The following is a 24,700-nucleotide window of genomic DNA, read 5'->3' as shown; positions in this document are numbered from 1 at the left end:
TGCTGTTAGGAGGTCTGGCAATATGAATGGTGCTCATTCTAGTGTTCTCTTTAACAGTGGACCATACTGTACATGTGGCAATGCGGTACCTTTTTCTGGGATAAGTGTATTTTTTGATCCAGCATTTTGAATGAAAGAGTGTATGTGAAATTGACAACTACCAGACACATATCCTGATGTGGTATAAGCCAAAGCCTTTTTTTAAGAATGGTAATTAAATTTTCAGTCTTCTTTATGCAACCTATCCAGAACAAGTCGTGTATTTGCCGTCAACTCATCTATAGAAACAAGGAAAAGTTATGAGAGAGCATTGGGCACTTCGACTAAAGCCAGAAAGTGTTGCTTCAACATGGAATTGCCACATCAGAACACACGGTAGGTTTAGGGCAGACAAAACTATGACAGCACAGCCAAACAAACATTCAGATTTAATATGCTTATTACCCCAAGGTAGCACATCACGCTGACAAAAAAGAAGCAAAGAAAATGGCTTTACATGGCTCTGTGGTGTATAGGCTCTCTTCTGGTTTATTTCGGTCTCTGCTGAGGTATCGCATTTGCTATTTTCTAACTTGCAAGCTCTTTGCCAACTAGAGCACAGGGCTTTTCGTACTTGCTGGAACCCATTGCACCATCTGAAGAGCTTGCATCAAGACAACCATGTTCGAAGTTGTCATGTTATGGAATGTGACGCATGCCTAGTTATTGTGCATGCTCCTGGTAGTTCTTCAGTGCAGGATACGAGAAAATGGCGAAATTGATTGCGTCATCACTAATCAAACAAGACACTGAAAGGCACTGAGGAAACGAGCAGGCAGGAAATGTAGGAGTGCTACCTATACTCTGGAAATTCTCAAATTCCGCCATTGGTCAACTCTGATTGGCCCAGAGGGCTGCTATGGCCTCCCTGAATGGCTTGCAATGCCGCGATTATTTGGCAGTATGGCGGAATTTGACACTGTCCAGAATGGCACGCCACGCAGGGACGTAGGCAGAAATATTTTCGGGGGGGGGGGGGGTGCCACCCACCTGGCTACGTCATTGACTCCAGAAGCACAATAATTAATAATGTTTCTCCTCCCTATCCAGCGGTAGGTCAATGTGATCGGTCGAAACCTTCAGGGTCATGCACTGCACTAAATCAAATGGACGGAAGCGCTTTCACTGTCTCGAAAATATTGGGACCATGGGGCTGCCCATCACAGTGCCGAAAGGCAACGAAAGCGCTGTTGCGTTTTCTCAAGGATACCGGACTGATTCGCCGTTTGTGATGTCCAACGCGGAACTCTTACGTCGGCTGAAAGAGTGACTTTTCTCTCCTCCTCTCTAACTTTCCTTCCCCAGTGCAGGGTAGCCTACAGTTATCGTGCACTCTACACCCAATTTTCATTTTCATTTCCTTCTTCCTTTTAAGAATCACCCCCCCCCCCTGGTTAACCTCCCCGCCTTTCTTTTATTCTTACTCTTTCAGGGTCATGCCTGCTGCGGTTGTTTATCGCGGGATGCAACAGAAGCCGCAATGCATCGTCATTCATCACTCTTTCGCTCCCCTGTCCCCCTCCCCAGTGTAGAGTAGCAGGCCAGAGCAAACTATGGCTCAGGCCGACCTCTCTGCCTTTCTGTAAATAAATTCTCTCTCTCTCTAATATGTCAAAACTGACGCATTTTTTTTTCTAAATAACTTTAGTGTGTCCCGTTCGGCAGTGCTGCCAGAAAAAACCACTGCTACGTTCACGCTATTTGAATAAGATGTTAGCGTCAAAGCAGCGTTTACCATTTCGTTTTTTTTTTTTTTTTACCTGTTGGTAGAACTCGCAATCAGTCGTCCGGCAACCATCGCAAAAACGAAACTCGGTTTTTGTTATATCGCACCACTGTCTCGCTCTATGAGCCGAAACTCGATCTTCTTGTATTTTTCCTGGAAAAGAGCGCTGCTCAAACACTTTCACATTACTACACGAATTATAAAAGTTCTAGCTCGACGCAATCAGAGCAAATACTATTGTCTGAAACTTTGGAAAATATTAATAGCAGCAGTGATCAAGTGGCCGATATAGGAACCTGGTGAGTTTTAGTGACAGCAAATCGATTGGGGCGTGCATTAGGCGTGCATGTGTGGCGCGCGCTTTGCGCGTGTTGTGGAGGTTGTAGTCGTGGATGTTTACTGTTTCTTAGAGCGGTAGATGCTCGCAGTTACGAGCACACTAGTGGCGATGATAGACGTTACTTGAGTGCAGCGCAAACATCGCACAGCTCGTATGTGATGATCCGCGATGAGCTTGAAGCGAATTTTTCCATTTTCTGAAGACGACGTGAAGTCGAGGATGTGTCTCGACTCTACAGAAACTTTTGTTCTGGGCGACGATCCAACGTAAGTTTACTCTTTCTTGGCGGTATTATCGCGATCGTAGTCATGTCGAAATTGCTGCGGATTGTTGTGCTCCGCGCGCGATTACTTCTTGCTTAGGAATGGTGTTTGATAGTGGTTACAACGTTTTAGTCTTGATCGTCCAACAGTGATCAACTAAAGTGCGTTACGATTTCTGTGGTTGCAACATCGGGACATCGACCAACGATGTGAGCGCGGGCAATCGCGTTGTGGCAACGGTGATTTGCATATGAGACACACCTTTTTTGTAAAAGGCACAGAGGAATAAGCGTTTTCGCATGCTGCCTCTGGGAACTAAATAGAAATTACCGTCGATTTGTCTGGCTAATATGTACGGCCGTGTAACACCGGTGTCACTGTGCGCCACTGAGAGCGATGAAGCCCGATCCAAGTTTTCTCAACAGCGATTGGCTCCCTTCTGCAGCTTGCGTAAAGTAGCCTATCACGATCGAGAAATTGGATCAGGACCAGGCGCGGCCGCGTTCAAATGTGGCCATGTGACTCCGTTAGAAGTTATGTTCCCCGATTCGTGCGAAGAAGAAACACATTTATGTGCGTTGTCACACGGTGTATTATTTGGATCGGTATCAGTCCTAATGGAGTTCGGATTTCTCGGTCCTCATTGACTAATTTGCGGAAGCTGCTGAAAGGAGCCAATCGGCTTCGAGAAGTGTACTTCGGATGTCCTATATTTGTCGCGATCGAAAATGTCATGTGACACCAGTGTAACACAAGGACATCTGATTTTATTGGCCCTTCTTTACAAATGTAGCATGCCCGTTGTATGAAAGATGTGGCCAAGAATCCTGTGCGCATGTGAGGCAAAAGAGTACACTTACGTACGTAAGCAAAAAAAATTATAGCAACAAAAACATTTGAGATGCTGAAAATAGAGGGATAAACTATTAATTTATTCAGGAAACACCTTTCAGCAAACAACCCCCTCTCAGTTAAGTGCATTGTCACTGTCGCATACGACGTGATATAGAATTATGGCAATTAACAGCGCTTTTCATGAACTCGACGTGAAGCTACTGGCTAGCTAATCTCTCAGCCATTGTATTCAAAGAAAGACATCAGTGGTTGATTCCGCTACCTGTGCCCAGTATGTGCACTCGCCAAGTTTTACCTGGAATGAAAGAGTGATGGTTGTAATCGTATGTGTTGCCGTTATGTCTCTGGCATTCTGTGGAAAGGTAAGCATGTAGGGGAGACAATACAATGGAAGGAAAAACCAACCCGAATTCTTTCCTGTATCATGTATTCCTACCGCATTGCTCAACTCTCGGCCACTGCAAGGGCGACTCACAAGAGGGTCCGTGTGATATCTGGTAGAGACATCTGCAATGCATTATCAGTACACACAAATCATAAGGTGATGAAGAGTAGGTAGTAGGCTTTACTATGTCTGGGTCTCTAAAGGTTTGGAGGCAGCATCACCTAGTCATAATGTCACAGTGCCTCGCATTAGTGGGTGTCAGGTGAAGGAAATTCATGTAGCTGCCAATGAATGATGATCGGAAAATAGGCTCTCACAATGTCTACGCCTCACACACTTATGCATAACATCAATGAATACCTGTAACATTTTTTTTTCTCTTTTCTAGTCACACCACCTGAATGTCTCATTTTAAATTCTCACATTTCTTTTTTATTGTTTTTCCACCAGAATCCTGGACTCCTTGGCCCTACAGCTTGCCGTCACTTCAGCAGAGGCTGGCGAATATGTGGCCATTGTTGGCTGCAACGCAATTGAGACGGCCTTCCACGTCCATGGCATGCCCATGTTCAACCCAGACATGGTGGACTTCATACGCCCAAGGTGCTGCTAGGCTGATATTGCATGGTAGTGGTGGTAGATTGTGGCAGACTGTGAGGCTGGGCTAGTTGCTGATGTTCATTCATTCATTCATTTTTTATTTACATCAGGCTCACTGCAACCATTGCAGGAGTGGAGATAATATATTTCAGTTGCTCACAAAAAAACCATGTCATGAGAGTGTGCAAACATCTCCTCGTAAATACTTCTAACCTACGATTGTTAAGCAAAAGAAAGTGTGTTCATGCATGTTTCTGCTAGCTTGAAATATTAAAGTACTAGGTTGTGCAACCTAGTTTTTCTGCAAGCATGGAAAGTATCAAAGAAATTGTGAGGTACAGCATGACGAGTTAATTAGTGCGCATGCTTTGAAACTCTCAGTAGAGCAACATGTTGACAGAGGGATAGGATTAAGACTTTAAAAATTATTTCTTCAAAATGGTTACAGGTAGTACATTCATATGGGAGAATCGGGCTGATTTATAATTTATTTTTTTTTAAGTGTGTATTGCATGTTATTTCTGTGTGCTTCTGTGTCCTGTATCTCCTGTTTGCTTCTCTGCTCACTGTCATTGTTCAATTTGTGCTGCCATTATAATGTGCAGTTGGCATCAAGAGTGTAGAGGCCACTACGTCTCAGAAAACTTTGAATTTCCTAGCAATTTATAATTGTGTTCGGTCGAACTGCACACTAAATCTTGTTAGCATGTTTTCGAACAGGCCAGAAAGCTGAATTCCAGGCTGCCTGCCAAAGCAGTGGGAATATTCAGCTTTTTGTTGTGTCTGGAGGTGCTTGAACATTTGACTCTTACTGTACATAGTAGGGATGTGTACGTCTAGCATGGCCATTTAAACCAGCACTCACTCCATCTAAGTTTCTGGAACAGCCTAAGTAGGTAACTCACATCACAAGTCTAGCAAATCAGTGTTTCCTAGAAACATAAGGAGTATGCTTATCTGTTTGACCAAAAGAGGAAAAAGAAAGGTGTTGAGCAGGACGGGGGAAAGCGTTCCTGCAAACAGTATTGTATGTAAAATTACGAAATGAGAACAAAGTAACGTGGTGTTATGCCAACAAGTAGTTACAAACCTTGCATGATTTGAATTTATGCAAGGTTGTGCATAAAACTTTTCACCGCCAATCGCGTAGTGCCAGGCCGTGCAGAGGCAGGAGGCATCGGCCAAGTCAGGGCCCTCTCTCGCAGGGTTTCTTTTCCTATGCTGAAACCCATGGCACTCATGTTTGCAGGTTCATGGCAGACCTCAAGTCTCTCTTCAACTACCTCACCAAGTTTCAGCAGCTTCCAGTGTATCCCAATGTCCTCATACTACATGGAATTGAGACATATATACAGGAAGCCTCTGAGGTATGTGACAACCTGTGGACCAGTCTTGCCAAACCAATGGTCTGTGGCATCTCCTTCAGCTGGCAGTAGCATCGGGTTAATACAGTTGAATGTTGTCATAACAATGTCACTGCTGACAAAAAAAAAAAGGATGTCAAGGGGTACCTCATTGAACGAGAACTGTCCAAGATATGGGTAGCAAGCCGTCGGGGGGCAGGCTAGATGGCGTTCCATTTTGCCCCACAGTGAATAGATTGCTTACTTTCACAAACGTGCACAGGCAAATGTAGGTGTGATTGCATGTGTGAGATTATATACTTGATGGTTGTTGTAATAAATGCCAGATGGATGTCAGCGCTTGTCATTGTCGCTCGTCTGTGTAGTACTGTGTATTCTACACTAGAGGTATTTAATATGCAGCATTAGTACACGTCGAGTCGCTGTGTATGCAAATATTTTGCTGCACAAAATTAATCAGTGCAATAGCCGAACATTTACTTATCCGAGGCTCATTTCATGTTCAGAATAAATTCAGCCAGAGATTGCAGATGTTGAGGTGTCCAGCCATCTTTGGATCTCAATTCAGCAATATTGTCGTGTGTTCATGAACAACCCAAGTTGTTAACGTCTGAACATTCTTTTGGGGTGTTTCTTTCTTGCATTGTCTCAATTATTGAAGGCCTTGGAAGTTGATCCGCCAAGCAAGTGAAGCGACTTACCAATGCTTTTTCAGGAAGAAGATGGGGACCAGACCATCGCACGCCTGTTCGCGCTGGTTCGGGATGCTGCGAGTTTTGCTGCTTCAAAGAAGTGAGTGCTTGCAAGATCTAGCTCTGTTTCAGCACAATGCCAGTGATGGCTGGAAGGAACACACCACCTATGTTATTGAATGGGACTGATTCTTCCGTTTTCTAACTTCAAACGAGGCAGCCCTGTAAATTATATGTATTGTACAATACGTTTTGCCTATAGTTAAAAGCAATGCCATATTAGTGTATTTCAGATATGACTAAAACTGCCTACAACTCCGCAATAATTTTTTACTTCTACATGTCTGTCAAGCCCACCTGGTCAAGCACTTCCTAGCTATGAAGTTGAGAACACCATTGCAAGTTTTGCTAAATTTTTTATGATAGGCATGAGTGCATCATACCAACTAGCACACCTGTAAATATAACCATAAATTTAAGGTTCAGGTATAGTCTGACGTAGCGTAAGCGCACATGTGCTAGGTCACCTAGGCAACTACCATTACATGTACAGTCCGACACACTGAAGCAGCTAACATAACCCATGGCTGCCAACATGCACTGACAAGCCTGGTGTTAGGATGGCTTTTGCTCCATCCATGTGCTTGTCGTGCTGACTACATCGACCCACAATGCATTGCGCAGAGGAGCGGCTGCAAAGAAAAAAGGTGCTGGCGCTTTTTCGCAGACAGTTGCAGTTGGCTGTTCAAATTGTTATGTAGGTCGGGAATTGTTTTGCATGTGCTGTGAAGAGAGTAGCCACCAGCGTCGAACTATAGACAAGACGGCATTTCGGGAACGTGGCAAGCGTGACGGGTGACTCTATGTAACCAACGCTCACCCACGTTCCTAGAACGTGGGACTATTAATGAGTCTTTACCCTAGTCACAGCACTGCCCAAGTTCTTGCTCCCAGTTTCTGTAGCTTTGCACTATGAAGTTGCGGAAAGGTCATACTGGATACTTGTGCTGAGCAAATCACTTCCTCACCGAGCAGCTTTGCACAATTTTGAATTGCTGCAGTAGCTCAGCTAAACATTAAACAATGTTTGTGGGTGCTAACTAGGACATGCAAAAGAAGGACAACTGGAGCAGGAAGCACAAAGCATTGTCCTTTTGTACGTCATAGTTTGTGTCCGCAGACATTGTTTAACGGACCTCACGAACTAGCCCAAAGAAATGTCCTGTTCTATTGAAGATTTGTCCTTCTTGCCCCTTTTTTTTGTCTGCAGTCACCAGACTTGCCATTTACTTGTCACTTGCTGTGATGCTGCGTCTGAGGGCCACGTATGTCCCAGCTACGTGAGCCTGCCTTTCTTCCCCCTTCCTTGGCGCTGCAGCAAGCTAGAGAACGGAAGCTTCACCCTCTGCCTCGGTGGCCGTCTTCCGACTACAGTCCGCTTCAGTCTCTCCAGAAGAGAGCTCTGCTTACAAAGAGTAGACTATTCTTGATGCACCATCAGCAGTATTCGTGCTAGACATGTCACAGTGCTACTGAGTAGGTGCAACAGAGGGATGTATAATTGTGTCGTGAGCAACATGGCTGCTTTGATCACTGTCAAAATGGCTTGCCTTCTGACAGTCTCCTGCTGCTGTTTGCCTCACTCGCAGATGATGTGCAGCACTTTATAGCACTGTCTGTGATCCCTGTTTGCTAGGTTACCGCTCTGCATTAGTGCAACAAAATGAATGTAAGTTCAGTGGTCATGAAGATAAGAGATGGTTATTTCACTCTCATATAGTATGGCTGCCCGAACAGACATCTGTCTATACAGTCTGTGTGAAGAAGTCCTGCTTGCAGAGTGTGGATCGACCTTAATTGTGCCATGTGCAGTAATTAGCTTGTGTTATTTGTTGGGGGCAGCAGAGTGGTGCAGCCTAACGAATGAATTTTATTGTAATCAACTTCTGGATCTTGCCACTTTGTCAAGGCAGATACTGTTCAACAGACACCTACTTACCTCAGTCAACTGAGGAGTCAGCTGTGCCCGCAAAGTGTAGATTGTGTTTGATGGTGCAGTCTAGAATATGATCCAAGTTACATCACTGCATAAGTGATCAGTGCAACATAATCGATTTGTCAAGATGGAGAATGGATTTCAGACTCTGTCAAGACAGCTGCATTCTATGAACCATCTGAATCAGATTTTCCAGAAGGAAGCTTTGCCTGTAAATGGATTTTTGTGGTTATTTCTAAAATCCTTGGTCTGTATTAGGTCACTGTGTTATGCACGTGGTGTATTAGAATGAGTGTGAAAAGGAGTCTCCATTAAGATGGCAGTGCATGAAGTACTGCATAATTTATTGTACATCATAGTTAATTATCAGAAGACCATGGGCTGAAGAAAAAAAGTCAGGCTTGATGTCTTCTCTTTCTTCTTAATGCACCGTGCTTTCACTTTTCGGTGGCAATGCATTTGATAACAAGACAGCGGCTTCAATTCAACGAAGGTGGCTGCATTCTGACAGCCTTTACATGTCTTTTCTGATGAAAGTTTTGCCTCCAAACAGTGAACTGCGTTAGATGGTGCTGCCTGTTATTTGTGGCTTGTGTTATGTGCTACACAATTGTGCAACTGAATGCATGAGACTTGTGTGCTGTGATTGTCTCACATTGTCTGCTTGCACAAGTACTGGTCAGGTACCTGTGCTTAAGTATGTCTTGCTCCATAACTAACTAAATCCTCATTATAACAAAGTCACATCTGACACGAAAATAACTTCGTTATATCCGAAAATTCGTAGTAAATGTGTATTCATAACACTGTATCTATTACAAGACTATTTTTCATTTCGTTATAACTGATAATTCGTTACATCCATGTTCGTTATATCGTGGTTTGAGCGTACATCAATCTACTTACTGTTAAAAACAAGGCAACATGTTTATTCATTGCGAAAAGAAGTTGCACGCTGATCAAAGTATGGTATCAAAGTGCCTTCAAGCCACTAGAAGTGACCTTGTATTGTTTTGTACACAACTAGTCATCATAGCAGCATACATGAGAAATATATATACATTTTGTATATACCTTTATACTGTCTCACTTGTTTTTCTGTGTGCTTGATTCTTCATTTTGTGGGGGTGCTTTATCACCCCTGTGAAGGCGCCTGCCGTAGCTTGGGCGCGGCCGCTGTGTTTGGAACGCACGTGCTTGGCGTAAGCCGAGGCGTTCGTCCAAGGTCAGTGATGCTCTGTCTGTAACCCGAGTTAACGCGGTGGCGCCGGCATCGCCGCCGCGAATTTAGGCCGGCGCATAGAAACAGGAGTGAGTCTCTTTGGGGTGTGGCAGCGCGCGCGGATGGGCGACGGCCGCGGGGTCCGTGGGGGTCGGTACCGCGGCTCGCTTCCCTCGGGCCCTCGTGGTGAATCGTACATCTGCGGCGCCGCCTTTGCATTTGTATTGTATTATGTTGTGTTATCGCATGTCTTACCTTCTCTTAAGTGTGTTATATGTTTCCCAGTATTCATTGTTCGCGTGTTACGTTTACTAATTCGGCCGGCGAGCTCGCTATGTAATGTAAACAAGTGTTAATAAACCTCCATGTTTGTTGCCCGACCGCGTGAACTGTGTCCGTGTGTTCCGAGGGCGGCGGCGGTTTTATCGCCTCAGACCCCACAATTTGGCTTGCACTTCTCATGATGATTTCACTAAAACGACTGGTGCATCTTTCTTTGTACTCTCCAAATGCTTAAACAGAGAATTTGGAATTATACAAAACACGTCTGCAGAGCAATATGTACACTTTAGAGGTCGCACACATACATACTGCAACACATTTAAATAGTTTTTATCACAAAAGATAATTATGAAGATATCGGCTCTTCAATACTTGGAAAACTACGCCATCAAGTTACATATCGCAAACATTATCTGTTCAGTATAAGATTCACTTGGAACTTTGTTTCATAGTAGCATTTGGGGAGACTTTATTCTAAATTTTGGGCACTGGAATAGTGCATTTTCAGTTACACGGTGTGGTTTCATTTTGTTTAGCATTGCACATTCAACTGTGTTCACAAAGCGATGAAAATCTGGACGTAAGGCTTGTACAGAGTATGGTCTACTCCAGAGGGAAGTATAGTGGTTCTCTATTCGTCCAAAGCGGTAACCTCAAGCTCTAGACATATCAACCATAGGGCTCTTCATGACCCCTGCCACTGAGGCCTTTACAATCAGAACACAGTGCAAAAGTGAGGTATTGGCCCCCCAACCCCTGCCCGCCCTGTGCTCACGCCTATATCAACTATCCTCGGCGGAAGAGTTCTCGCTATGAGATTGAGGGTGTATGCAGTGGAATGCGTTGCCCTCCCGTGTCACCAGTTTACGCCTAATGGAGCTAGAAGATGTTCTAACAGCGGTGTGTTGCTGGACTTACAAATTTCTGAAATGCCATTAGAACAGTTCTTATAAACTTACATTCTTGCCAAGTTTATTGGCTTGAGATGTAACACTATCTAGTAAGTCGGCATGTATAGTGATGCATACAAGGCTATATTCACCTGTGCCTTTGCTCTATTTGCCCAATGATTATTTGACCTGTTTAATTATGGTATGAGCATTTGTATTGCACTGACGCACTAGCTAACAAACAGAGCTTGTGTACCCCATTGTGATATATTTTACCTATTGTCAGAAACAACTCGATTGAAAAACTCGACACAAATCTGTCTCCAGCAAATAATGTGTGCGGCTGCTTTCTTTACAGCACAGTATGGATATACGCTCTGATTTATGAGAACTGCGTCAGTCTTTTGTGAACTCAGGTGCTACAGGGTTGGGCACAGGCCAGGTTTGAAGGCACTCGGCTGGGCTTGGGGAGGGGGGGGGGGGTATGGCACTTTAGCGCTCGGGCTTGGATAGAAAGAAGCAGCATGTGCAGAGTTCTGTCGGTCACTACAACGATAGTTCAATGCAAACTAGTTTAACTCACTGCTGCAAGATGGCACCACAAACGCTTCTGCCAGCTCTTGCATCTCCATTATATTTCAGTGTTCTGTAAATGACAGTGCCCATTATACAAGCTTACTGTATGTTCAAGGGACTTGAACGTTATGGCCTTCTCATTGTTCATTTCAATACTGTGTATTGTCAATTAGCTGGTTGGCTGATGGGGCTATAGTTGCTGATGTATGTGCGTAAGTGTGCAGTGTGATGTGTCAAACGGATGTAGCAAACAGACAGGGACAAGCACATTTAACTTTGGTGCTGTCCGCAGTTTTCTAGATTATCATGAGGACGTTATGATGATTTTTACTACTGGCATCAAATGAAGCCCGAACAGCGACAAGCCTTCGCAATGGTACAGTGCGCGCCGTCCAGCTATCACCGTGGACAGACGCGCGCATCCGGTTTTGTAAGCAGTGCGCATATGCGAGCCTGCCCGGGTTGATAACACGACGGCGCGCACTATACCATTCCGAAGGCTTGCCGCTGTTCGGGTTTCATTTGACGCCGATAGTACAGTACTTAAACATAAGTGAACAATATAAAGATACCTGTGCATCTGTGTTATAAGCATATAGTGAAAAATATCAGACAAGACATTTTTTAGACGAATGCTCATGATATAAGCATGTCCGGATATGGCATATTTAACACGCGACAAACTTCTCGTCTCACATATTTAGTCTCTCTGAACACTATTACTGTACAACCTTTCGAAAGAAGGTCATTGAATAATTAAGGAATATCGGTGTAGCCAACGTTGGACAAGTCCCCTTAACAGCACTGTACAGCATAGCCATTCAGCCGACCTAATCACATTCAATAACAAAGCGACACACTCGCTGCTTTCCCACAGGCCTCTGGCAAAGCTCGTGCGGCACTGCCGCCGCACTCGCATAACCTGATCACGTAATATCGGAAGCGCGGTTACGCGATCGACATTGTTTGGGCCCCGCGCGCTACCCGGGTCGGTGCGCGCTTCGTATGTGGCGCCTGTTAATAAAATATGGCGGGCACACATCCCGTCGACCGGGTCGCGCATGCGCTGTTTCGCGTTTTTTCACGCTCCGTCGAACACAGGCAGATCGCGATTATAACGTTCTCCGTGTCTCGCCAAGGGCGCTAGCTACGAGCCACAGCCCGTCCCTCCGTGTGCTGCTTATATCTCCCCCATGCATCTGGTCGTGGTGCCCTCTTCCTGTATGTGTATGCCCAATTAAGTGCATCCTAGATATCTGTGTCGCAAACACAGGAAAAAAAATTAAGGCAGCTGCGTGCAAGGGTGCCAAGCCTGAAGGAAGTGCAGAGCTGGGCAGCCTTCTTTGTTTCTTGTCGGTTTTCTGTTTTCTTTTCCTCCTCTCTTCCTTTCTTTTTCTCTTTTTCCGTTACTTTTTCTCTCTTTATTTCTTCTTCTCTCTTTGTCTATTTACTGCTCTTTCTCTATTTCTTCCTATTTTTTCCCTTTCTTTTTATTTCCTGCTTGTTTCCTTTTTTTTCCTATTTTTATACCTGGTTTTGCCTGCGTTACGCCAAGTGACGACAACATCCGCACTTATCATCACGGCGCTCGAAGAACAAGAGCAAGAAGACTTCTCCTTGGCGCGAGCGCGCGCTCAATATGCTGCAGATATACGGCTATGCTTTTCGTAGTTTTGCCTACGTAGTTTTGCCAAGCTACGGCAGCATAAGACAGACCAGGCCCCTAAAGTGCTCCGCACTTAAAAGAACAAGAAATGGAGGAAGAATGCATCAGCACTAACCTTTCGATTTTCCATGCAGTGCTTATATACATATAGTAGAATGCTTACACTGTTGTGGTAACGCTGCTAAGAAGTGCGCATCACAAAGTAGATTGCCAACATTGTGACAACTGTTTTTTTTTTCTTTTTCACACTGGGGCTGCATATGGCACACCTCCATGATTTCTTCGTGTCGCTGTCCGTATGCAAAAACTAATGCCTTCTAGGATGCAATGGAAGAACTAACCTTCAAGGGACACTATAGTGAAACAATAAATTAATTTTGAGTCTTTGACTGACAAGTTATACCCTGAAAGAACTAGTGTCGTTTTTTCACCACCATAGGTTTATTGATAGATGAAAAAATCAGTGTCAAATGTCTCACTTTTAAATTTCTCGCCTAAGTCTCCGATGGGGACGTCACAGATTTCAAAGTGTTTTTTTTTTCGTATTCTGGCCACATTGGCTCAACGAAATTTCCTGAAACTTGGTATGTTAAGTTTCTGGCTCCCTCGTGAGAAAATGTACTTTATTTTTACCGATTAGGAATTATGTGGGCCATAGTAGACACCGCCAAAATCTGTGATTGCGGGAACTTCGCGTCGCCACCCACCCGTATTCTTTCTTTGCACGTTTTTTTTTTTTTCGCCTAGCCAGCGTCTTTTCGCAGCAAGCATGGTGGTGGTGGTATCGTGAAAGATTAGTTTACAAATACGAGAAAAATCGTGTTTAATGCATTAGTTCCCCTGCCGCATCCTAAAAAGCACTAACGGTTTTTATCAGATTAATGCTTCAAATGCGTATAATTGCTTCAAATGCTAATAATAGATTAATGCTTCAAAGGCGATGAAAGTCGACAATAATCGAAGGATTTTAGGGATGACGATCGTCATCTCCAATTTCTTTCGATTCTGTACGTACTTGGCAAAAATGGAAAGGCCCGTTAATATGATTTTGAAAGAATTACACAGACAAAGCCATCTTTCTGGCTTACTACTTTTTTCTTGGAAAAAAAAAGCAGGTACAACAAGGGAACATTTTTGTGGCGATTATGTCGCTGCCGGCACGGTTACGCTGTCGCATAAATAGAACACGGTCATGCCGTGACCCGGTTTAGGGCTCGCTTGTCACCCGGCGTCTTTTATTTAGTTGTTTGTATATTACGATGCCACGGTTTCTGTTACGCTGGAATTTTTCCTATAGATGGCTTGCATTGACGTCACTGAAAGCGCCGTGTATCGAGCACCAGCATGTGGGGACGCGACGTTTCCGATGTCACATTAATGTCATCAAAACATCACATGCAGGTTCTTTCATTATTCGCGTACAAAGACGTTCCTGCCGCGTCGTTTTCACATAGACGCAACCTGTTTGTCATCAAAGCCGCCATCGTGGAGTCCCAGTTCCTATCAGAAGCTGCTTCCATGACGTCACGTGCGAGTCATCTATTGCAATCCACAGCTCGCTTTTGATCTTGCTTTTGTTCGACAAGTGATGTGCCCTTTGTGTTTTATATCTGAGGGCGGCCTTTCGAAATAGAACCATGAGAGAGAGAGAGAGAGAACATATATAACTTTGTTTTCGTCAGTCTTTATGGGGGTAGGTTATCCGCCAGGCTGAGCCTGATGGCCACATCGCGAGATCGGCCTGTGGGTGGCAGCACCGTCACCGCGTTAGTGTGGATATGCGGTCGGCGGCGCGTATACAAATATACGCAGCGGCGCTTGGCTGTAGGCGGTTTGAGTCGACTGTCGGCGAATAAAGGGCGTTGACTGCAGCTTAAAGGTACTATATACGCCCTCCATTCCCACATTAATGCACGAAGCCGGCTTAACGTTCCTATCACGTGTGAGAGAAGCGCAATCTGCCAATCAATGGGGTGCTGGCCTTCGGTCACAGTCGTGTTTTGCGCTGTGCTCTATGTTTTTTCTTGCTTTATTTGTACGTCTTTAACTTGTGTTCTGCCTATACCACTATATAAATAGTGTTTCGCGACTGAGCCAATTATTATTTACTTCTTGCTTTATAGCGGCTACAAAAAAAAGCCTGTATTTCTGCGTAATTAGGTGAAGTAGAACTTTGTGCACTCTGCTTTTCTATTTGTATGAACACGTGTACCGCTATAGAAATGCGTGGCTTGAGGTCTTTTTTACCGCTAACCGGCCTTTGCAGACGCTAGTTCATAATTTGCGGTATCACAAGGATTTCGAGATCGCCAACACTTTACGAAACATTGTCGCTGAAATTCTACATTCACACCTCGACATTTAGTACTTCTTTCGTTTAGGACGACGCCAAATGTACTATGTGATGTGCTTGAGCGGCAAAGTGGCACCCACATTAAAATGATTTTGGCGAATGGGCGGTACGATGATTACGCCTAGCGCCATACCGACTTGCGCATGCACTCACTTATTGGAGTGCATACACGTCTCGGGAGGCGAAATGCTTGTGTATATCGTGTAGGCATACGTACAAGCCTTTGATACTGTGCTAATTCAACGGGATAAGTGGCCCTCTAAGGACGTGTAAGACGTAAGCACACATGCGAACTAGGTGTGGCTAGCAGGCGACGCAAGGAGCCATCCACACCACGGGGTTTCGTCCGCTCGCCGCTAGGCGCCGACTCTGTTCGATCTGGCGGCCAATATGGCCTAGATGTGGACTCCCAGGCTAGTGGAGGTCACAACCTCCTCCCACCCCTCAGATGAGGGAGTGATCAAGAGATCGGGAGAGGTAACACCGGAGGTCTTCCCTGCAGTCCCACAGAATGTGGTCAAGTGTGGCTGTATTTGCAGCACTTAGACCTTTGTCGTAGTTAAAGGGATGTCTGAACAAAAAAATAGAGAAAAGTGACGAAAACATCGATATCCTCGGAAGACGCTACCGTTTCGATAAATAGAGCATATTTCAGATATTTTTGAACAGTTGGCTGTGTTACTGAGGGATTGTAAGTGCGCGGCGGCTGTACGCCAGCGCGCGCGGAGCTGCATTGACGGCGGTGACGTCAAGCGTCCCCGCGGCGGAAGCAGGGCGCCCGCTTTCCTGTCCTGCTATAGTATACATCCCTTTCTTTTCACCTCTCATTTACACACCACTTTCCTCCTTCCACAAAGGCGCTGAGACGTGCCACGCCCGTTTACGGCGACGTTAAACGTCACCTCCTCTAGTTCACAGCGCTGTCCCTAGACGCGGCAGTGTGAAAAAAAAAAAAAAAACGCATCAAATTCATTATCTTCCTATACTTCCTGCCTGAAAACAAGGTTCTGTTAATCAATTTAAGCACCCAAGCTTGCTCAATATCTCGACGGCAAAAGTCTTGTTAAAGGGCCCCTCACCAGGTGACCTAACGAATTTTAGTTAGACATTGCAAGTTGTTGCGAGCCCAATAAAGAGCATTATGCCACAAGAATTTTTCTAATCGGTCCCTTAGAAGCTGAGAAAAACAATAATTTGTAGCGGCGCGAAACCATGATGCGAGGAGGCGAGCTGCAAACCCTTGCCGCTCGCCCCGTGTAGCCTTCGCAAGCCAAATCCCTTCCCTGCCCTCTTCGGCACGCGAGCAGGAGGATCACATAACGCATACGCATGAACACGTCATACGCACAAAATGTCACGAGCGCATGACGAGCCCGAGCCCCCGAGACGCGAGCGGCGTTATGGCGGCGTTCTTTGCGCTTCATCTCTGCAAGTTATGCCGAATGCGCCCTCGCCGATCACTTGGCTTTCAACCTATTACCAGCTATTACTGAGCACGAAAGCTGCAACATTTGTACGGACGCGAGACTAGCGGTGTGCCGCATGAACATCTAGTTAGACGCGGGAGGATAAATGAGCCTAATGAGCGCTGGAACGCGGTAGAAAATTAGTTTCGTTGTAAAGGGTGGCGTCTGCACGATGCGCAAAGCGCGAGAACACGAACGCGTGCGAAACGGAGGTACATTAGTCTCGAATCTCGCTGCGATTCGCAGTAAAAATTAAAAAAGAAAACGCACACATTCGGTTTGTGTGTTTTATTATTGCTCTCAAGTTTTATTCATCCATTCAAGCAACAAGTTACACAAACTACACGTCATGTCAAATAATTATCGCAGTGTCACGTGCTACTGTTGGCGACGTCAGAGCACGGTCGTCTACGCAGACGAGCGACGTCACCGCACTACCATCTACGTAGGGCCATTCTCTGTACGTCATCCCCTCATTCTCTGGGCGCGCGGCCGCGAGAAGAAGGGCAAGCAGCGTTCAGCTTGAAATTTGACCCGTTTACGCTGCGCGTAGCGTTGCAAATTTTGGCAGACGCAATCGTGAACGCCCAGTGCATGCATTGCGCTCGTCAGCTCAAAATTTTCAAACCTGGTGAGGGGCCCTTTAATTAAGCTTCCTTACACATCAACACGACAAAGGCGAGTCGAGTCGAGCTCAGCTGTCGGGTTGAAAACCGGTCGTTGTATTCAAGTCACCTGTGGCATCGAGGTGGGTTCGGTCAACCTATAGTGTTACCACATGTGGCTTGTGATGGGAGCCCCTAGGGAGCCACATAGAGTTAGAACTCTAGGCGAAACTGCCTGCAGTTGGTTTGTGTGACTCTCAACACGTTTCGGGTGGGGCTTCTTCAACTCGACTTTGAGTTATACACACACAGCAGTTTAATCGACTTCCGACTGGACTTGATCGATCGCGTGCATATATATATATATATACAGGGTGTTTCAAGAAATGTGTCCAACCTTCTAAAAAAATCAGGAACATGCGATATTTGCTAGGGGCTTTCAGAATTGCTGTTTCTGTAGCGGCAGGAATCTTAAGGTAGTTAAGGACATCATTTAGGATGGTAATTAAGAAAGTTACATTAATTAACTTTTTAATTAGTGGAGTTAGGTGATTGTGTCAAATGGGAGAATTAAAGTTCTTCATGCGAGGAACCCATCCGAGCTTTGAGATTTCGAAAAAGCGTCCTCTAGTAATTGTTGTGGCGTAATGGTATTCAAGCAAATGCAACGGCTTTCAAAGCCATCGAATTCGATTGAATTTCATTACTTCGTAATTATTAGTAGAGGCCGCTTTTTCGAAATCTCAATGCTGGGATGGGTTTCTGGCACGAAAAACGTCAATTCCCCAATTTAACACAGTCACCTAACTCCACTGATTAAAAAGTTAATTAATTTAACTTCCTTAGTTACTGTCTCAAGTCATGTCCCTAACCATCTTAAGATTCCTAGCGCTACAGAAAAGGTCGTTCACTCATTTTGGACGTCTCAGAAGAATATGGTAGTTGCGTTCTTCCATGTTTCTGTTTTGGTTTCGCCATTGAATTTGGTTGAATTTCATTACTTCGTAATTATTACTAGATGCCACTTTTCCGAAATCTCAAAGTTGCGTTGGGTTTCTGACATGAAGAACTTCAATTCTCCCATTTGACACAACCACCCAACTCCACTAATTAAAAAAGTTAATTAATTTAACTTTTTTAATTACAGTCCCAAATAATTTCTTTAACCATCTTAAAATCCCTGCCACTACAGAAAAACGAATTCTGAAGGCAGCAATCAAATATCGCATTTTCCTGATTTTTTGAGAAGGTTGGACACATTTCTTGAAACACCTTGTATATATATATATATATATATATATATATATATATATATATATATATATATATTTCAATTCTGTTAATCGGGCCTTCAGCAACGAAATACCTTCAGCGTGGTTCTTACTAGGTGATCTGGTCTATTATATCTCATTACTGCGCCACATAGTACACAAGGTTGAAACCATATTAAGGGGAGATTCAAACCCTCACCCTCAGCATTTTAACATTGTACCTGCGAAATACATGTGAGCCCACACGCGCGTATACCTTCATCCATTAAAGTCGAACCTGCTGCTGACCCGAAGGTCGCGGGTTCGATCCCGGCCGCAGCGGTCGCGCTTCGATCGAGGAGTTGGCGTTAAAAATTTCCGGAGTCCTCCACTACGGCGTGCGTCGTAACCGTAACGTGGTTCTGGCACGTAAAAGCCCAGATGTTATTATTAAAGTTAAACCATTTGCTCACGACCAGAAAATGGCTAATAAACCAGCTGAACTAGTTAGCGCGGTATTCGTATTGCCGCAAGTCTTATATTTCATGAGTGGAAGCTTCACCCACAAAGACTGTGGGCAACGCGCTGCGCAGGCCTCGCCGTGATGTGTAGGAAGCTTCGCGATTGTTTTGGAACAATCCGTTAAGATTGCGCGCCGCACCAGAATGTTCCAGCTTTGTCGAGAGATAACGCCGCCAACAGCGATATCGCTGGAAAGTTCGATAGCACCTGTATAAAAGCCGACGCACTTCGCCGCTTGTCAGTTGATCGACGGACGACGCCCTGTTCGCCGCTATCATTGTACAGCGTGTATTGCTGTAGTTCTAGTTCTCATTTTCCCGGCCACAAGTTCGGCCAAATAAACAGTTTCATTCTGCAAACGCCGACTGCTTTCTTCGTCGACGTCACGACCACGTGACATCTGGTGGAGGTGCTGCTCGTTCATGTTCCGGACGCCCCCGACAAGCCTTGAACCCAGCCCACGTCGCGAAGAAGACACCGACACCATCAGCGGCAGTCGAGCCAGCCGCAGACTGGAAGGACTACCCCCACAATACGGACCCCTACCGGACAAGACCAGGATCACAACGAAGAAGACAACAGCCACAATGACAACCGCTGTGGCGCCTACAACGGTCGTCATGCATCAACCGAGGGAGCCGCCGACATTCCGCGGATCACCATGCGAGGATCCAGAAAGCTGGCTGGAGGCATACGACCGAGTCTCCACGTTCAACAACTGGGACTGCGACGAGAAGCTACGCCATGTCTACTTCGCCCTTCAAGATGGCGCAAGGACCTGGTTCGAGAATCGAGAGTCCACGCTAACATCATGGGACCTCTTCCGCACCGGATTTCTCAACACCTTCACGAGCGTCATCCGGAAAGAAAGGGCTGAAACCCTTCTCGAGACCCGTGTACAGCTCCCCAATGAAAACGTCGGACTGTACACCGAAGAAATGACTCGACTATTCCGCCATGCCGATCCAGCCATGTCCGAAGAAAAGAAAGTTCGCTTCCTGATGCGGGGAGTGAAGGAAGAACTCTTCGCCGGACTTGTGCGCAACCCGCCGAAGACGGTCTCGGAATTCCTTTCAGAGGCCACCACAATCGAAAAGGCACTAGAAATCCGCACTAGGCAGTACAACCGCCGCATTCCTACGACGACCTACGGGGAGGTTCAGGCGCTGCAGTCTGATGACCTGCGTGACACCATCATAGCGATTGTGCGGGAAGAGCTGCGCAAACTGTTACCTTCGCCGCAGCATCAAGTGCATTCAATCGCCGACGTTGTCCGCGAGGAAGTCCGGCAATCGCTTGGAATTCCCGAAGCACCGCAGGCTCAGCCGGAAGCCATGAGCTATGCTGCTGCAGCCCGACGCAACGCCCCACCCCCTCGCCCACGTCAAGACGCCGCGTCGCCGCAGCAGTTCCGCCGCCAGGCACCGCCGCCACCACCACCGATGCCATACCGCCCGCCGACAGGACAACGCTGCGCCCCCCGAAAGACCGACGTTTGGCGTGCCCCTGACAACCGGCCGCTCTGCTATCACTGCGGGGAAGCCGGCCACACAACCGCCGATGCCAGTATCGACAGATGGGGCTACGCGGATTCGCCGTTAACGCGCCGCGCCCGCAGCCAGGCGAACGGCCTCGCGACATCGACGACTACCTCACCGGAACACAGTGGGAAGAACGACGAGCTTCCCGCTCGCCGTCGCCCGGCCGCTACATGTCACCGCACCGCCGGCAGTACACTGGCCCAAACCGGGGCCGGTCGCCTAGCCCGTATCCGGGAAACTAAGGGCAGCAACCGATGGAGGTGCGGTTGCTGTACGACGAAATGCCGAAGATCCTCCGCGGCCGCCGACGACGACAACGCGACGAGACCTTCAGAACACGACGCAAACCGGACGGAGCCCTCACGACGAAACTTCGCGGCCCGAAGAAAACCTGACGACGCAACGTAGAAACAGCGGGACAAATCGACGAAGCCGTGATCCGACGCCACGACCTAACCGCAACGCAAGACGACGAACTAGCGACCTCGATGTCCTTATCGACGGCCACAGCATCACAGCTCTCGTCGACACCGGAGCCGACTATTCCGTCGTCAGTGGGCCATTCGCCACCAAGCTGAAGAAAGTAAAGACCGCTTGGAGTGGACCCGAAATCCGGACAGCTGGAGGCCACCTGATAACACCGATTGGTGTCTGCACGGCGAGAGTCACCATCAATAACCACACTTATCCTGCGAGCTTTGTAATCCTACAAAACTGCTCCAGGGATGTGATACTCGGAATGGACTTCCTAAGTGACCACGGCGCCGTTATCGACCTGAGGTCTGAGTCGATAACACTAACCTCAGACAAAGCGCTCCCGCCCCACCCGACGCCAGGGAACTATGCACTGAATGTGATAGAAGAGCAGGTGACCGTTCCGCCGCGCTCCAGCGTCATTATTTCCGTCGGCACTGAAAAACCTGCAAACCTTGAAGGCGTAATTGATGGCGATCAGCAACTACTCCTGAATCGTCAAATTTGCGTCGCAAGAGGTATCGCCGAGCTGCATGACGGTAAAGCAAAGGTACTGCTGACAAACTTCAGCCACGAATATAGGCACCTCAACATGGGTACGACGGTTGCCTACATCGACGAATGTGTAGCCGCCAGCGATGCTTTCGCCCTCTTCGATGCTGCCGAACCTGCTTCGACGAATAGAGGTCCCGAACCGGATTTTGACGTCAACCCGAGCCTTCCGAAGGTCAAGCAAGACCAGCTCAAAACCCTGCTCCTGCAATACAAGCACTGTTTCTCGTCGTCCTCGCGGGTCCGACAAACGCCCCTTGCTAAGCACCGCATTATAACAGAAGAAAATTCTCGACCACTCCGACAGAGCCCCTACAGAGTTTCGACGCGAGAACGTGAGGCCATAAAGAAACAAGTCGACGAAATGCTACGCGACGATATCATCCAGCCTTCAAAGAGTCCGTGGGCGTCACCCGTGGTATTAGTGAAGAAGAAGGACGGGACACTGCGCTTCTGCGTTGATTATCGGCGCCTGAATAAAATCACGAAGAAGGACGTGTACCCCCTCCCACGGATAGACGACACCCTGGATCGACTTCACAACGCAACGTACTTTTCGTCGATGGACCTCAAGACCGGCTATTGGCAGGTCGAAGTAGATGAAAGAGACCGAGAAAAGACCGCTTTTATAACACCCGACGGCCTCTTTGAGTTCAAGGTCATGCCTTTCGGTCTTTGCGCGGCACCTGCGACGTTCCAGCGCGTCATGGACACCGTACTGGCTGGATTGAAGTGGCAGACGTGCCTTGTGTATTTGGACGACGTCGTCGTGTTTTCCTCGACCTTCGACGAGCATCTCCGGCGGCTTGAGGCAGTACTTCAAGCAATCAAGACCTCTGGACTGACCCTGAAGCCAGAAAAGTGCCGATTCGCATACAACGAGCTCCTGTTTCTCGGTCATGTGATCAGCAAGTCTGGAGTGCGCCCAGACCCGCGGAAAACAGCGGCCATCGCCGACTTCGCGCCTCCCACCGACAAGAAGGCCGTCCGCCGATTTCTCGGCTTATGCGCCTATTACAGACGCTTCGTCAAAAACTTTTCACGCATCGCCGAACCACTCACGCTTCTCACGAAGAATAACGTGGAATTCAGGTGGGAACCGGAGCAAGTGCAAGCATTTGAGGAACTTAAACGACGCCTGCAGACGCCACCCATACTTGCGCATTTCGACGATTGCGCCGATACTGAAATACACACCGACGCAAGCAGCGTAGGACTCGGTGCCGTCCTTGTGCAAAAGACGGACGGGCTTGAAAGGGTTATCAGTTATGCTAGCCGGTCATTATCCAAGGCAGAAGCCAACTATTCCACAACAGAAAGGGAATGCCTCGCCATCATCTGGGCTACGTCAAAGTTTCGCCTCTACCTCTATGGCAGGCCCTTCAAAGTTGTCAGTGACCATCACGCCTTATGTTGGCTAGCTAACTTGAAGGACCCTTCAGGTCGTCTCGCACGATGGAGTCTGAGGCTTCAAGAATTCGACATTACCGTCGTGTACAAGTCCGGACGAAAACACTCTGACGCCGACTGCCTCTCTCGTGCCCCCGTCGACGCGCCGCCGCAAGACGACGACGATGACTGCTTCCTCGGAACTATAAGTGCCGACGACTTCGCCGAAAGGCAACGAGCCGACGCGGAACTGGGGGGCCTTATGGAGTACCTCCAGTGCAAGACCGCCGTTGTTCCGAAGGTATTCAAGCGAGGACTGTCGTCGTTTTTCTTACGGAACGGCGTTCTCCTGAAAAAGAACTTCTCGCCACTTCGAACGGACTATCTTCTTGTCGTGCCCTCATCATTGCGACCAGAAGTCCTCCAGGCCCTACACGACGACCCGACGGCTGGACACCTCGGTGTTTCCCGCACGCTCGCCAGAATAGAGGAAAAGTACTACTGGCCACGCCTTGCTGCCGACGTCGCCCACTACGTCAAGACTTGCCGAGATTGCCAGCGACGGAAGACACCGCCGACTAGACCAGCGGGACTTCTGCAGCCAATCGAACCACCTCACCGGCCGTTCCAGCAAATCGGGATGGACCTACTGGGGCCGTTCCCGACGTCGACTTCCGGCAACAAGTGGATCGTCGTAGCAACTGACTACCTCACCCGCTACGCCGAGACAAAGGCATTGCCCAAAGGCAGTGCCGCCGAGGTAGCCAAGTTCTTCGTGGAGAACATCGTCTTGCGTCATGGCGCCCCAGAGGTCCTCATCACAGACAGAGGTACCGCCTTTACAGCGGACCTAACTCAGGCGATCTTAAAATACAGCGAGACGAGCCACCGCCGCACCACCGCCTACCACCCGCAGACCAATGGCCTCACCGAGCGTCTAAATAAGACCATCGCCGACATGCTCGCCATGTACGTCGACGTTGAGCACAAGACGTGGGACGCCGTCCTTCCGTACGTGACCTTCGCTTACAACACGGCCGTCCAAGAAACGACGCAGATGACGCCGTACAAGTTGGTCTACGGAAGGAGCCCGGCGACGACGCTCGACGCCATGCTACCCAACGTCACCGACGAAGAAAATGTCGACGCCGCCGCTTACTTACAACGTGCCGAAGAAGCTCGACAGCTGGCCCGCCTGCGCATCAAGACCCAGCAGCACACCGACAGCCGTCGCTACAATCTTCGACGACGCTTCGTCGAGTACCAGCCCGGCGACCGTGTCTGGGTCTGGACGCCAATACGACGACGCGGACTAAGCGAGAAGCTTCTTCGACGATACTTCGGCCCGTACAGGGTACTTCGACGTCTCGGCGCACTCGACTACGAGGTTGTCCCCGACGGCATCACGAACTCTCAGAGGCGCCGAGCTCGACCCGAGGTCGTGCATGTGGTGCGCCTTAAACCGTACTATGCTCGTTAACGCACCTGAGGACTCTAATGTTTGCTTTCTTTATTAGTTTTCTTTAGTATTGCATGTATTCATGTTCTGTTTTTAAGCATCGGGACGATGCTTTTTCAGAGGGGGGCATTGCCGCAAGTCTTATATTTCATGAGTGGAAGCTTCACCCACAAAGACTGTGGGCAACGCGCTG

The 24,700-nt window shown here is 47.4% G+C and overlaps 2 protein-coding genes across 2 annotated transcripts in view; both read left to right on the top strand.

The window, feature by feature from the left end:
* Positions 1-24,700, top strand: part of LOC119401829 (fructose-2,6-bisphosphatase TIGAR) — a 430,132-nt gene that overhangs the window by 45,029 nt on the left and 360,403 nt on the right. The window lies entirely within an intron of this gene.
* On the top strand, positions 2,099-7,865 carry LOC119401828 (uncharacterized). The gene is made up of 5 exons (XM_037668818.2): positions 2,099-2,371; positions 4,059-4,211; positions 5,458-5,575; positions 6,288-6,364; positions 7,535-7,865. The coding sequence occupies exons 1-5, from the start codon at positions 2,274-2,276 to the stop codon at positions 7,752-7,754; spliced, it is 666 nt and encodes a 221-aa protein (XP_037524746.1). The 5' UTR covers positions 2,099-2,273; the 3' UTR covers positions 7,755-7,865.

Source organism: Rhipicephalus sanguineus, chromosome 8 (genome assembly GCF_013339695.2).
Source record: "Rhipicephalus sanguineus isolate Rsan-2018 chromosome 8, BIME_Rsan_1.4, whole genome shotgun sequence".
NCBI lineage: Eukaryota > Metazoa > Arthropoda > Arachnida > Ixodida > Ixodidae > Rhipicephalus > Rhipicephalus sanguineus.
This window is presented reverse-complemented; position numbering and strand designations above follow the sequence as displayed.